This window comes from Apodemus sylvaticus, chromosome 4, assembly GCF_947179515.1.
Source record: "Apodemus sylvaticus chromosome 4, mApoSyl1.1, whole genome shotgun sequence".
In the NCBI taxonomy this organism is placed as follows: domain Eukaryota; kingdom Metazoa; phylum Chordata; class Mammalia; order Rodentia; family Muridae; genus Apodemus; species Apodemus sylvaticus.
Window position 1 is genome coordinate 8,236,428 of NC_067475.1, and position 14,650 is coordinate 8,251,077.

The 14,650-nt window shown below is 40.0% G+C and overlaps 1 protein-coding gene across 3 annotated transcripts in view; it reads right to left on the bottom strand.

Moving 5' to 3' along the window:
* The window catches only part of Usp33 (ubiquitin specific peptidase 33), a 46,215-nt gene that overhangs the window by 8,396 nt on the left and 23,169 nt on the right, over positions 1-14,650 (bottom strand). For 2 of the 3 annotated variants that reach the window (XM_052178920.1, XM_052178918.1), the window contains 10 exons: positions 12,362-12,474; positions 11,016-11,185; positions 10,823-10,917; positions 10,038-10,071; positions 7,219-7,264; positions 6,452-6,632; positions 5,092-5,218; positions 3,838-4,007; positions 2,686-2,767; positions 917-1,025 (listed from right to left, as the gene is read on the bottom strand). In XM_052178920.1, the coding sequence (XP_052034880.1) occupies positions 917-1,025; positions 2,686-2,767; positions 3,838-4,007; positions 5,092-5,218; positions 6,452-6,632; positions 7,219-7,264; positions 10,038-10,071; positions 10,823-10,917; positions 11,016-11,185; positions 12,362-12,474 (1,127 nt within the window). The remainder of the gene's footprint in view (positions 1-916; positions 1,026-2,685; positions 2,768-3,837; positions 4,008-5,091; positions 5,219-6,451; positions 6,633-7,218; positions 7,265-10,037; positions 10,072-10,822; positions 10,918-11,015; positions 11,186-12,361; positions 12,475-14,650) is intronic. The other variant, XM_052178919.1, reaches the window with a different exon arrangement.

Consider the following 14,650-nt stretch of genomic DNA (forward strand, 5'->3'; position numbering starts at 1 on the left):
CTCTCTCTCTGTCTCTCTCTCTCTTTTGTTTTTTTGAGACAGGGTTTTCTCTGTGTAGCCCTGGCTGTCCTGGAACTCTATAGACCAGGCTGGCCTAGAACTCAGAAATCCACCTGCCTCTGCCTCCTAAATCCTGGGATTAAAGGCATGTGTCACCACTGCCTGGTGGAAATCTCTTTTCTCACAGTTTTGGTAACAAGAATCCATAATCAAAGTACTGAGGAAACTAGTCCCTGGAGATCTAGAGAGATCCCATGTCTGAATCCAAGGGGCAACCTGTGGCTAGACCGCTTCTATCTACACCTCCATCTTTCTTCCCCCAGCATTCTCTTCCTTCTGTGTGTATCTTCTCACTGTCTCTTAAAAGGGGCACTGACTGGATTTGGGGTCTGTATAAACAACTCAGTATGATTTCACCTCAAAATCCTATGTAAAGTTTCTACTCAAGGTCACATTTGTCATTAAGGTCAATTCACAAAAGACACACATGGAAATATCCTTTTAGGATCCAACAAGCAATTAATTGATTACAGACACTACTCACTATTTCCATAACCTTTAGCCAGAGATTAAAACTTAACTTTACAAAGACCTAACAGTTAAGATGCTGACGACTCAGACCCTTCAAGAATGAAGGTTCAGGTTCCTTTAACAACCAACCCCTAGCAGCCACACCAGTTGCAGACTACAGATGACTCTAGGGAGAAAACATACAATTTGGGGATGGCAAATTCACACCACATAGAAAAGCACCCACAGGAAGCAGAATGCAAGAACTGTGGTGAACGGAGCGGGTACGGTCACGTGCAGGCAGGCACTGCCATCCACTGCGGCTCTCTCACCCGTTCTCCGCTAACTACCAGGTCAGCATCTTTAGCGCACATCATCTACAATTTGAAAGTGCTACTACTTTTACCCGAATAAAAATTTCCAATTCAGTTTTCCTTCGTTTCTCAATCTTCTCTGCCTCAATCTGGCAAGTGTGGCAAATGTAGAGATGGTTGACAGCAGGCCCTCCTCCATACCTAAGCATGACCATAAGAACAAAGTCACAACCTCAGGAAACCCTCGTTCTAGGAAACTACTTCTAGCTCTTTAGTCAAGTGTTTAAATTCCCAGTTACAAATACATCCTGAATTTGACAAGATGGCTCAGTGGGTCTTGGTCTTCTCAGGACCCACATGATGGAAACAAACAACTCTCTCCCTCAAGTTGTCCCCCAACCTCCACCCATGCTCTGCAGCACAAAAGCACACCAAGTAATTTTTCTAAAAATTATTTAAAGAATAAATCCTATAGGAAAACTCTCAAAGTAATATGAAAAAAGTTGAAAGTAATATACAAAAAAAAAAAAAACCCCACTGTCAATTTTACATTTTCCAGGGCCAACAGCATTATCACTGAGTCCCTAACCTGCTTTACGTACATTTCAACGTTCCCTTATAGCTACAACTTTCCCTTCCACTACAGCATTAGAAACCATAGCAAAATGAAAGTGGCTCCAAAATTAGCACAAAATTTTCTCTTAGCTATACAAGCACAGACCCAATCAAATGAAGACTGCTCATGCTCAAGTGAGAAGCACTCAGTGAATGCATTTTTAATATTTAAAATGCTTAGTTGGGAAATAACATTGTAAAATTATTTAAAATTTGGGATTAAGAATATTAAATTTTGAGCTAGGAAGATGGTTAAGAGCACTGATTGCTCTTCCAGAGGTCCTGAGTTCAATTTCCAGCAACCACATGATCTGTAATGGGATCTCTGTTGCCCTCTTCTGGTGTGTATGGAGATAACTACAATGTACTCACATACATAATTGCCAGATGCTGGAAAGAACCCAGGTATCCCTCAACAGAAGAGTGGATGCAAAAAATGTGGTATATCTACACAATGGAGTACTATTCAGCCATTAGAAACAATGAATTCATGAAATTCTTAGGCAAATGGATGGAGCTAGAGAATATCATACTAAGTGAGGTAACCCAGACTCAAAAGGTGAATCATGGTATGCACTCACTAATAAGTGGATATTAACCTAGAAAACTGGAATACCCAAAACATAATCCACACATCAAATGAGGTACAAGAAGAAAGGAGGAGTGGCCCCTGGTTCTGGAAAGACTCAGTGAAACAGTATTCAGCAAAACCAGAACGGGGAAGTGGGAAGGGGTGGGTGGGAGGACAGGGGAAGAGAAGGGGGCTTGCGGGACTTTCGGGGAGTGGGGGGGCTAGAAAAGGGGAAATCATTTGAAATGTAAATAAATTATATCGAATAATAAAAAAAAAAATAAGAAAAGGAAAAAAAAAAAAAAAAAAAAAAAAGAAAAAAGAACTTCTAATTTAGTAGTATACAACTATGTAAACTTTTAGTATTGGGGAGATGTACCACCATTCAAATAAGGTACAAACAATTATATACCACAGTATATCCTACAGATAGTCCATTAAAATTTTCCATTATTTAGACTAAGTCCATTAAAAATCTCCCTATGCATACTTTAAAACAAATAAAGAAAAAAGAATATTCTTCATACATGTCAAATAATACACTGAGTATGACATAATCCAACACTTCTATAACTACTTTCAATTTGTTTGATTTTTTTAATTTTTATTTTATGATTTTTTTATTTTTTTTTATGATTTGTTTTATGATTTTACTTTTGTATTTAAAAAACAAACCTGCTATAGAGGTTATCCCAAATGTTCTGAGGCAGCATCAAAACTAAGTCTTCAATATAACTTGCTTTTCGTGGAGGAATACCTAAAACATATTTAACAGTCTACTTTATTTTTCATTCCTTAATTTCTTTATATGACTTTCAAAGGCTGTGCTAAAATTAAACAAAGAGCTCAAGGTAGATAAGCTTTTGAGTAGATATTTGAGATAGTTACTCAAAGTAGATAAACATTCTCTCACATAAAGTAATTTTTAATGGTAAATGGCCAATCCTCCACCCCATCCCCCCTCTGGAGACTCTGTAGCTTAGGCTGGCCTCCAATTCATAGCAATTTTCCTACCCCAGGCTCTCACATACTGGGTTTATAAGATTATACGGATGATCACATGCCCTGCAATCAATGAGCTTAAATCTCTCCAAAAAAAAGTAAGGGAAAAGCACTTTTGGTGACTGTGCTTCCTAAAGATGAGCATGTATTTTGAACTATACATTCAGTATTTTTATTTGTGTTTATTTGGTAGCACTAGGGTTTGAATCTAGCATATACAAACCGACCATTCCATCAACCACTAATCAGATCAGAACTTTAGGTTTCTATATACAATACAGGGTATTCCCATACCCAGTAGTTTCACTACATAATTAACACTAGCAAGTCACCAACTATAAAGGTCAGTCAAAGTGCCCACACAAGTCTATTTATAACTACAGGACAGAGAGTGAGAACTCATCAATCACAGAGGTGTGATGTACACTTCACAAAGCCTAAAGATGCTTCCATACTTCTAAAAGTCAGCTATTTATGAGAAAAAGAGAGGTAGGAACTACAGATAAAGGTATCAGCTAATCCCACCACACAGGAATGGCTCTCACAAAGCAAGTGTTTGTAGAACGCTCACCCAACTGTAATTAGCCATCCATGTCTAACTCTAGCATAAAATTATTTTCCCAACACTGAAATAGTCTTTGGTATACTTAAGCTCTAGAACTAGGTTTCAGTGACACAAGCCAATTTCTGAAATTATAAGGAATCAAATACACTGAGCTCTAAATGGTGATGGGCAATAAGCAGGAGAGGAAATCCTTGATTCTTTTCTAATTGCAAATTAAACAGAAACGTTCTATCACTATTTTACATAACAGTATTCCTTACCTCCATGAATACAGAGAAAATCATTATTTGAAATAGGGCCAGGTTCAGCAAAGGTCTTAAATTTATTCAACCACTGACGCGATACATAGAACTGAAGGAGGCTGGGCTCCATTATGTTCAGCAGGTTTGATATCCTCCGCCTCTCCTTTTGTGCCTCCTCACTGCTCTTCCTATTGAGAACAACAATTCGTTAATTTTAATACACATTTTACTACATTAAACTAACAGCATGACTCTTCTCTTCATTATTAGTTTTATCACACATACTGTAACTGTGGATCTTATCAGCCCTAAGGAATTTCAAGAAAAATACTCTTTGTCCCACTTCTCAATACATTATACATTACCCTGGAAGTGATACTGAATCTTAACCATGAGTATCCATGTAATTACTAGTACAACATAGGCACTCAGCATTAGTACGGTCAAGTTGCTAAGCTGTATTCTTGGTTCCTGTTTCAGTATCTAGCATTTTCTTTTATAAAATACTGAAAATTATAAACACTTTTATAATAATTTCTTCTTTACTACTGGATATTTTAGGGAAGAAATTTGGTAATTAATTCCAACTTTGTCTACTTTTTTTCCCCTTTTAAGTAAAAACTAATCCTGGGCCAGTGAGATGCTCATTAGGAAGGGTGCTTGTCACCAAATTGGAGAACCTGAGTTCAATTCCCAAAACCCACTTGGTAGAAGGAGAGAACCAACTCCTAAAAGTTGTTCTTTGAACAAATGAACTTTTGTGCATGAAGGCAGGCACATGCATGCATACATACATAAATACATACACACACACACACATGGTAAAGAAAGAAATGAGGGGGCTGGAGAGATAACTCAGGAGTTAAGAATATTTGCTGTTCTTTGGAGGAATTGGGTTAGATTCCCAGAACCTATATGGTAGCTCACAACTATCCATAACTCCAGTTCTAGGAGATCTGATAACCTCTTCTGACCTCCTCTGACACAAAGCACACATGTGATACACAGGCATACATACATGTAAAATACCCATACATATAAAATAAACAAAAACATTTTTAAAAAAAGTACTTAATTTAAAACACAATATATCCCTTTGCCTATCTATGAAGTCTTAATTTTCTGAACAAAGTATCATTCTGTAAACAGCTTCTTTATCTTACTCATAAGAGTACACAGCATTGTAATCTTCACCCATGAACCCCGACAGTCTCAGAAGCACAGATCCCTAGGAAGACATGTTTTTCCCATGGCCATGACAGTCTCCATCACCTGTAGAAGAGGACATAAGCCTCGGCGTTCTGCACAGTGGACTCTGAGACTTCAGTGACACTCTGGTCGTCAAACTCGTACCACAGGTTATTTAGGTTGTTCCGGCAGTAGGCGATGTAGTGCCCACCTGTAAAGCAGGAAAGTGTGTGTTATTTAAGTTGTTCCGGCTGTAGGTGATGTAGTGCCCAACTGTAAGGCAGGAAAGTGTGTGTTATTTAAGTTGTTCCGGCTGTAGGTGATGTAGTGCCCGCCTGTAAGGCAGGAAAGTGTGTGTTATTTAAGTTGTTCCGGCTGTAGGTGATGTAGTGCCCAACTGTAAGGCAGGAAAGTGTGTGTTATTTAAGTTGTTCCGGCTGTAGGTGATGTAGTGCCCGCCTGTAAGGCAGGAAAGTGTGTGTTATTTAAGTTGTTCCGGCTGTAGGTGATGTAGTGCCCGCCTGTAAAGCATGAAAAGTGGGTTACAGTGCCGTACGCCAGACCACAGAGCAGCTGAGGCACGTCGTCAACAGTGCCTGTGCTCTTACTGCTTTAGTAAGACAGGACGAACAACAAGTGTCACTGTCTCTTTTTGTCTTGAGAATAGATCTAACTAATGTAGCCCAGGTTGGTCTTGAACTGACAATCCTCCTACCTTAGCTTCCCAAAAGCTGAGAATATGAGTGTTCCACCACGCCCACCTTAGACATGCAGCTCTGAAAAGCCTGTACAAAACTCACCTTGGTATGGTTGTTACCATTTGTACTTCTAACTTTAATTTCAATTATTCCAAATAGCCTAGAAAATATGTAATGCCTTAAAGCATTGGAAATGCTTCCTCTACCGCTTAATAACTGTACAGCTTACAGGTTACAAGATCGTAATTGCGCGCGCGCGCGCGCACACACACACACACACACACACACACACACACACGCACAAATAATTCGGGCAATGTTATAACATCTTTATTATCTTAACTGTGGGGAGTTTTTATTTCCCGGTCTCTGTTGCCTGGGCTCCTTGAGCTTGGAGCACTCAGGTTTGACAACAAGACTAGATTAGATTGCTAATCTGTACTCCTGGTACCTGGTTAACTAGCTGGCATTTTTGGGGGGTTTTGAATTCCTAATCCTCCTGCCTCAGACCCCTGAGTACTGGAACAACAGGCATATGTCACCACACCCAGCTATTTTCCTAAATGTGTATTATTACTTTGTGTGGTCTGCCATTTTCCTAATAATAAGCACTAAAATGTTTTTAAATTTTTCTTCCTTTGGTTAAGTCAGGCTTATTTAAGCAATCAACTTGGATACATGTTTTAATCAATCAACTTAGATACATGTTTTTTAATCAAAAACAAATATCTGGCCATTGTACTTACTACTTGCAGTCCCATGATGACAGATGACTGACAGGAGATCATACGTCACAATCTGAGCTGGGCTATCCTTTGCAAGAAATGGCTGAAGGTCCAGGCCTTCCAGGGGGAAGGAAACATGGGTGCTAATTTTGGTGGAAAACATCAGTTCATGTCGAAATCTTTTAAGGTGGATACACAAAATCTAAAAAAAGTACAATTCAACATCCAAATTAATCATTAGAAAGGATTATAAGTGGTTAAAAAAAAGTACACTAAAGTTTTATTGTAAAAACAAGAAAATGTGGCATCATCATATAAAATTATATTAATTTAAATGTTTATTTTAAAATTGTTATTTCAACTTGAGGGAGTTGAGGGTCTTTTCCCCCATTTTTAAGAGCCCCGGTCGCAGTGTGTGGACGCACAGACACTTGCTCAGCAGCCACCCCTGGCTCACCTTGTTCTCAGTTAGAGGCTATGAATGAGTTAACTACCCCAGCTCTAACCTGGCTCCAGAGACGCCGCCATGCGGCAGAGTGAGCACGGCTCTTCCGGAGCTCAGTGCCACTGGCTGTCTAGCTGTGAACCTCAGACTGCAGGGCCCTGCACTGTCTGCTGACATGTTCAGCACCACACTGTTTGATGGTGTTATATATTCAACCCAACCTCCTGCAATGAATCGTAAAGGTAAGCATGGTAAGTCCATGCTACAGCCACTCTGAGTTTACTACAGCACGTGACATTAATACATTACCACAGTTTATAAACAAGCAACAGTGAAGTCATACCTCAGGAAACTTCTGTACTTTACAAAACTTTACTCCATTCCTCAACCTAAAGATAAAAATAGAAAAGTTAAAAAAAATCTACAAAACACTTATCATATTTAAGTGTATCATGGAAAAAATCTTTCAGAAAATATCAAGAAAGAAAGTATCAGAGTAACAATATTCCTGAGTTATGTTACATATTTATACACTAACCTAACAATAAAATCGCCCTTAATATAAAAAATTAACTTATACCAACATATCACTGATAAAAAATTAAGTTACTACACAATACTTTGATTTGAATTAGGGACTAGCTATTTGGCTTGTCCTGCCATCACAAAGCCGTTAGGTTCTATCTCCAGCACTACATAGCTCTAGCATGGTGCACACACCTAGACTCAGTACTCAGCAGGTGGAAACAGAAACATATGAAATTCAAGGTCACCCTCAGCTACCTAACAAGCTCAAGGCCAGCCTGAGACACATGAGATCCTGCCTTTAAAAAATTCACACCTTTAATCCCTGCACACAGGAGGCAGAGGCAGGCAGATCTCTAGGACTTTGAGTGTAGCCTAGTTTACAGAGTGAATTCTAGGACAGCCAGGGCTATCCAAAAAAAGCCCTGTCTTGAAAAGCAAAACAACAACAACAAAAAAAATTAGCATTAAGTAATGTACCATTGTCTAAATTTTAAATATGCAGATATTAAGTAAATCTGCATAGTGTAAAATCCAACTCTTCAAGATCTATAATTCAAGTTCATATATTCTTTTGGTTTATTTTGCTTTGAAAAAATGTCTTGTTATGAAACCCAGACTAGGCTCAAATTTATAATCCTCCCACCTCACTGCTGATAATATCAGCATGTACCACTTACTTGGCTTTAAAACCATTATTTTATCTATTTATTTATTTATTTGTTTGCTTGCTTCTTTGTAATCTTGTTTTGGTTTTTGAGACAGGGTCTCTCTACATAGCCCTGGCCTTCCTGGAACTCACTATGTAGACCAGGCTGTCCTCTAACTCCCAGAGATCCACTTGACTCCAGTTCCCGAAAGCCAGGATTAAAGGCGTGAGCCACCACACCTGAACCATGACGTGGTATGTAAGCATCGCGCCCAGCCTGAAAACCTTTACTCTTAATGTTGGGAAATTTGGAGGAGGGGGCAAAGAGTGATCATTTCAAATAATACTGGGACTGAAGAAATGGCTCAGAGAATAAGAGTACTGACTGCTCTTCCAGAGGACCCTAGTTCAATTCCCAGCATCTACATGGCAGCTCACAGCTGTCTGTTACTCCAATTCCAGGGGAACTGATACCCTCGAAGAGACATACATGCAGGCAAAACACCAATGCCCATAAAAAATTTTAAAAACAGAAATCATCAAATAATCAGTATTAATATACATTTGACAGATCTGCTCTTGTCATCTGGGGTGAACACTGGTTCACCCCATGTCTCCTTCATGTCTGTATCCTTCTGCCTGGCATGTTTGGCTGCAGTGAGGTGCCTGCCTCTTCAGACTCAGTCTCTTTTTAGATGCCAGCCAGGACTTCCAGACAGACAGAGAACACAAATCTTTCCACACGAGTAAGAGAGGTATGTATGTATGTATGTATGTATGTATGTATGTATGTATTTTTACCTTGCCTTGACATTGTTCTACTCCATTCTATCATAAGAAGGACAAACAATTGAAATTTAAAGTTTCTCTGTTGTGACTGGCAGTAGCTAAAAGTCTGTATTAAGACTCCAGCTTTACAGACTGGAATGCTCAGCCATTAAGAACACCCACTGTTCTTACAGACAGAGGACCCCGATTCAGTTCCTAGCATCCACACACAGATGGCTCATAGCCATCTGTAATTCTAGTTTCAGGGGATATGCTGCCCTCTCCTAACCTCCATGGGCATTGGGCACATACATGCTGTGCATACACACGCACAAGCATACTCATACACATCAAATGAAAGTAAATCTTTAAAAATAAAGATTCAAGCTTTTCTTGGAAGTTCATTATTGTTGGCTTACAGGAATTCCAAAAAAAAATTTCAATTTCCTCTACCTTAAAAAATACTTTTTTTGGGGATTTGGTTTTTTGGAGACAGGGTTTCTTTGTGTAGCCCTGGCTGTCTTGGAACTCACTCTGTAGACCAGGCTGGCCTCAAACTCAGAAATCCACCTGCCTCTGCCTCCCAAGTGCTGGGATTAAAGGCATGCGCCACCACTGCCCGGCTATAAATCAAAAATACTTGTTTATCAAATCTCTACTCCATTTTTCTGATATCACCAATTTCTGATACTGTTTGTTTGCTGTAGTTGCTGGCTTCTAGCTGGCCTAGAACCCAATATCTAGATCAAGTTGGCAGGTTTCTGTGATGGGAATAAAGGTGTGCTCCACCACACCCAAAAGAGGTTTTTAAAAAATTATTACAAGACAGACAATGGAGCTGGAAGTAGATATAAAGAAAATGAGGCTTGACCATTCTGTTCTGCACCCATAACAGCAGATACTGTGACCATGGGGCAGCCTCTCCGAATGGTCCACACAGCTGTGCCCTTCACTTCCAGGGTGCTACTGCTACCATAGCAATCCAACAAAGAGTCACTCTGTGTCATGTAGAGTTAATGCAAACTCACATACTTCATTCCTTAAAATCCTCACATTTATCAATATATTGCATCAGGCTATTAAACATTTAATTTAAGCATGTTTTACCAAATAACCAATCTGAATTTTCCAAAGCATCAAGTATAATTAACTCCATGAGCTCAGTTCAGATAACCAAGAAAAATACAAAGTATGAAAGTGAAGCAGTGTCAGTTACTCACTTTTTGCATTTTTCACAGCTGTACATATTGTCGCCTGTGAACAGAACAGACCTAGTCATTCAGCTAATTACCAGCACACTGCTCTGTGATTCCCAGATGTCCTGACTTCACAGCACAAGACAGTGACCTGCCATGACATTTACTTCCCTACAGTCACCACCCTCCCCTCCCCTCTCCTTTTCAGTGTGATGGCCTAACTCAAAATTTAGTTGCTTCATGTATTCCCTGAACAGAATTGACTATTTCCTGCCACATGCCCAAGCATGGTGCTGGGCATCAAAGCAAAGCTTAGGACTGTAGTGTCAAGTCTGGAATGGTGATTTCTTTCAAAAAATAGATATTATAATATCTATAAAAATATGTTTTCATTTTAATCCCAGGTGTGGGACATAGGGCTGTTTCAGATTGTCCACAGCAGCTGACTATGATTTGCCTCCTGCTCTGGAGGGGGCATGATTTTGCCAGCTGCAGATGTTTCTGCAAGTGTGTAATGTTTGGAATTCTGGAGACTTTTCAGAGGGTATAAAATGCTAAGGCCCTAGGGGTGGGAGGTTTGTTGGTAGGTTGTTGTTTGGTTGTTCATTACTATTGGTCACACACAAAGAAGAAACAAGAAAACAAAATTAGATATCCTGATGCCAAAGATCACACTTGTACCAAGGAGCTCAACACCCCTAATCAGCAGGAAGTAGTCTAAGGAGATGCATAAGTACTATTCAACTGTCCAAAATGCAACGTGAGATTCACCTGCAGAAGCCAGTCATAAATATGATCATGTCTCTTACCTTTAAGTTCATCTCTGGCGAAGAAGGCAGCAAGACAATCTTGCAAGGTTACTACTGGACCCCAAAACCAGCTAGGGACACATGAGACAACAAACCTGAAACATCATTGACAGGAGAGGAAGGAAGTACTCTGCTAGTACAGCAGAAGCAGCCATACCCACAACCCATCCACACAGAGAAAATAAGCACACACCTCTTCACGTACTCCATGAAGAAAGCTATCCACCCCTGCGGTGCATACGCCTCACCACATGACCCCGCCTTGACGACGGATGGGCGACCGGAAGAATGTAGCTTCGCCAGATCCTCCTTGCCAGGGATCGGCAAAGACAGGTCCTGAAAGGTCTCAAGGGTCACAGACACCTGCAAGGGTTTGGTTTCAACAGGATGGAAAGAATCCAATACAGTTATTTACAAGATTACATTTCTTCCAAAGATGAAAGCAAGTTATTATAAGCAAATATAAACAACAAACGGCTTTTAGAATACTACAAATAGAAATGAGCCTGGTTTGCTTTGTACCAGGTGCTGTTTCAAATATAATCGTCACACAAACCACTAGCATTCTTATGGCTCTGAGATATTACTGTAGTAAGGACAACAAATCCAGCTACCTGGCAATGGGAGACTGACATTCATAGTCTTTTTGGGGGTGTTGGCAAGGACTGGACCTTATTATATGCTATATCATCAAGCTGTGTTCAAAGCATTCTCTCTCCTTAACCTCTAAAGTCCATGAAACTGCAGGCTGTTTAAGAGAGGTGAGGAGAAAACCAGATCTGACACCAGCCAGCACTGAACCACAGGGATGCCCATGGGAGATACACTGCTTCAGGCAACCATGGAGTAGATACCACACTATAAGGACTATAGTACCTGTGCTAACAGAATCTTACATGACAGTCACATGCAGTCTGTCCTTAACTGCAGCACTATATACATATACAGGTAAAACATTCAGGAAAATACACCATTGATGTGAAAATGACCCTACTGAATGCCTTACATTTGACTTAACATAATACAATAATTGAAAGTTGATTTCTCTCTTGTTTCTGAGACATTAGTTCCCAGAAAAATTAAGAAATCCTGAAGGATTGGGTGTTAGTCAAATCCTCATGATAATTTATGTTTGAGACAAGACCCTATTTATGAATTTGGTGTTATTATTGGAGCACCTATATCATTTACAAGCTACCCGCAAAGGCAAATAGAAGAACACACTCACTGCCTTCTGCTTGTGAATGCATGCATTTCTGGGCATGCCTAATTTCATCAGCCTTGGGAGAATAAGCACTGTTAACAATCTCTTGTTACCAAGCAACTTCTCACCTTTACATGTAACCAAAATAAAGAGCCCATGGTCCTTCACCAAGGATGTGGGTGGCACTGTTACTCTACATCTAAACTCATGTATAATTGACACACAAGAAATGCATGCCTGGTCCACATAGCAATAAACTATTTAATTCTTCCTATCTTCAGGTTTTTAAAACAACATTTGACAGAAACATCCTATGTCATGGTTCCCATACTCACCCTATCACATGTCAGACACTGTACTGAACTAATGATTGTTCCATCAAATATGTCAGAAATGACACTTCTGTATTTCTTATGTTGCTTTTTCCTTTTTGGAGATGCAGACTGAGCTAGGATTAAAAGACAGAACATTAAAAAGAATAAAGTTAATTCCTTGAATATTTTCCTGTAAAATATTTTTGAATTGTTTTGGGATTTCATTTTTTGAGGTAGGATCTCATGTGGTTCAGACTGGCCTCAAGTTCAGGAGATTCTGAGGCTGACTCTGAATTCCTGATCCTCTTCCCTCCATCGCATTATGATACTAGATTAGAGGAGCGGTGCCATGTCTGGCTTTCCCTGGATATTTCCTTTTTAATTGTACTTACCTATTACAATGTATATGTATGTGTCTGTTGCATGTACATCTGTGTGCTCATGGAAACCAGAAGAAGGTATTAGATTCCCTGGAGCTAGAGTTAGGAACAGAGTAAAGCTGCCTGCTATAAATGGCAGGCACTGAGCTCTGCACAGTCTACCCACTGAGCCATGCCACACTAAGCCTACTATATGTTCAGCAGGAAGCAGCACTTCCTGTCCAACCGCAGACTTGTGTTTGATTCCCAAAACCCACATAATGGAGGGAGAAAAAACAAGTTCTCTCCTGACCTCTTACAAGTATGCTGTGGCATGTGTGTATCCAAACACATACACACAAACATATATAAGTCAATAAATATAAAAAATAATTACTGTACTATAAAGGAATTCAAAATACCACTCAACATTATTACTTTAGGGCTAGAGAGATGGCTCACTTGCTGTTCTTCCGGAGAACCAGGTTTTGGTTCCTAACACCTACCTACATAAGGCATCTCACAACTGTCTGTAACTCTAGCATCAAGGGATCCTAGGTCTTCTCCTGGCTTCCATGGACACCCAAAAACATGCAGCATATACACATAGAAACAAACTTATACATGAATAAAAGTAAAAAACATTCTTAAAGAAAAAATTAGTGCTGGGTAGTGGTGCATGCCTTGAATCCTAGCACTTTCGAGGCAGACATAGGTGGGGCTCTGAGTTCAAGGTCAGCCTGGTAAGTTACAGGACTTCCAAGGGTATACAGAGAAACCTGTCTCAAAAAAACCAAAACAAAGAAAATCGTTACTTTAAACAGATAAGAGAAGCCAATCAAAAATCAAACAAGGCTTCAGCTGGTTTTAAATTACTTAGGATTCTTGGTCACATAAAATGTACACAGGGGAATATAAAAAGAATCTGAAATTAATAATAACAGCACAATACTCTAGTCATTTGTCCCATGTGCAAAAGGAGGAGTTGGCCCCGTTCCTGGGATACTTATGGCCCACAAGTCAAAGGAAGCAGCAACAGCTGGGAGAGGCAGGGAGAGGCCATAAGGACAGAGCAGGAGGCCCAGTTGCACACTCCCCTTAGAACAACGTTCCGACTGCACTGCTGTTAGTGAGGTGTACTGTATACGCTCCTCTGGCTTGCCCACCTACAAATACAATCTTACTCTTTTCTTAAATCTTAATAAAGTCCTTTGCCAAGACTCACCAGTTCTTTTACAGATGGTGTCTTTGTTTTATACACGGGAGTGAATGTGTATGAAGTACAGAGGTCAGAAGACAACTTGATGAAGTTAGTTCTTTCCTTTTACTTTTGTTGTGGATTCTAAGGGATCAGACCCAGGCTGTCCAGCTTATACAGCAAGCACTGCTATCCTCTGACCAACCTTTCTGCCATGTTTCAAGTCTATATACAGCAAGCACTGCTGTCCATTTTAAGAAAACCTTTAAGGCCTCCAGCTGTTTCTTTGTTCACTGTTTGAGACAGGTTCTCATCATGCAATTCTGACTTGGCCCTTAATCTCCTATTTAGATCATACTGTCCTTGGACTGAACTCCACACAGATCATCCTTCCTGTGAGTACTGGGATTAAAGGCATGCACTACTCATGGGGTCCTCTCTAAGTTTTATAGTCGTATATTTTATAATACTAGCATTTTGATGCAAAGCTGGTGGCAATGCAGAATGATACATTCTGAAAGACAGGCAGCTTGGTCCAGTGCTGAGCATGAAATGAACATAGAACCTAAGAAATGGGGCTGGAGAGGTGGTGCAGTGGTTTAAGAGCACTGGCTTCTCTTCCAGAGGACCTAGGTTCAATTCCCAGCACCTACATGGCAGTTCACAACTGTCTGTAACTCCAGTTCCAGGGAATTCCAGTTCCAACACCCTCATACAGACAGACATTTAGGCAAAGAAACAACAATGCACATG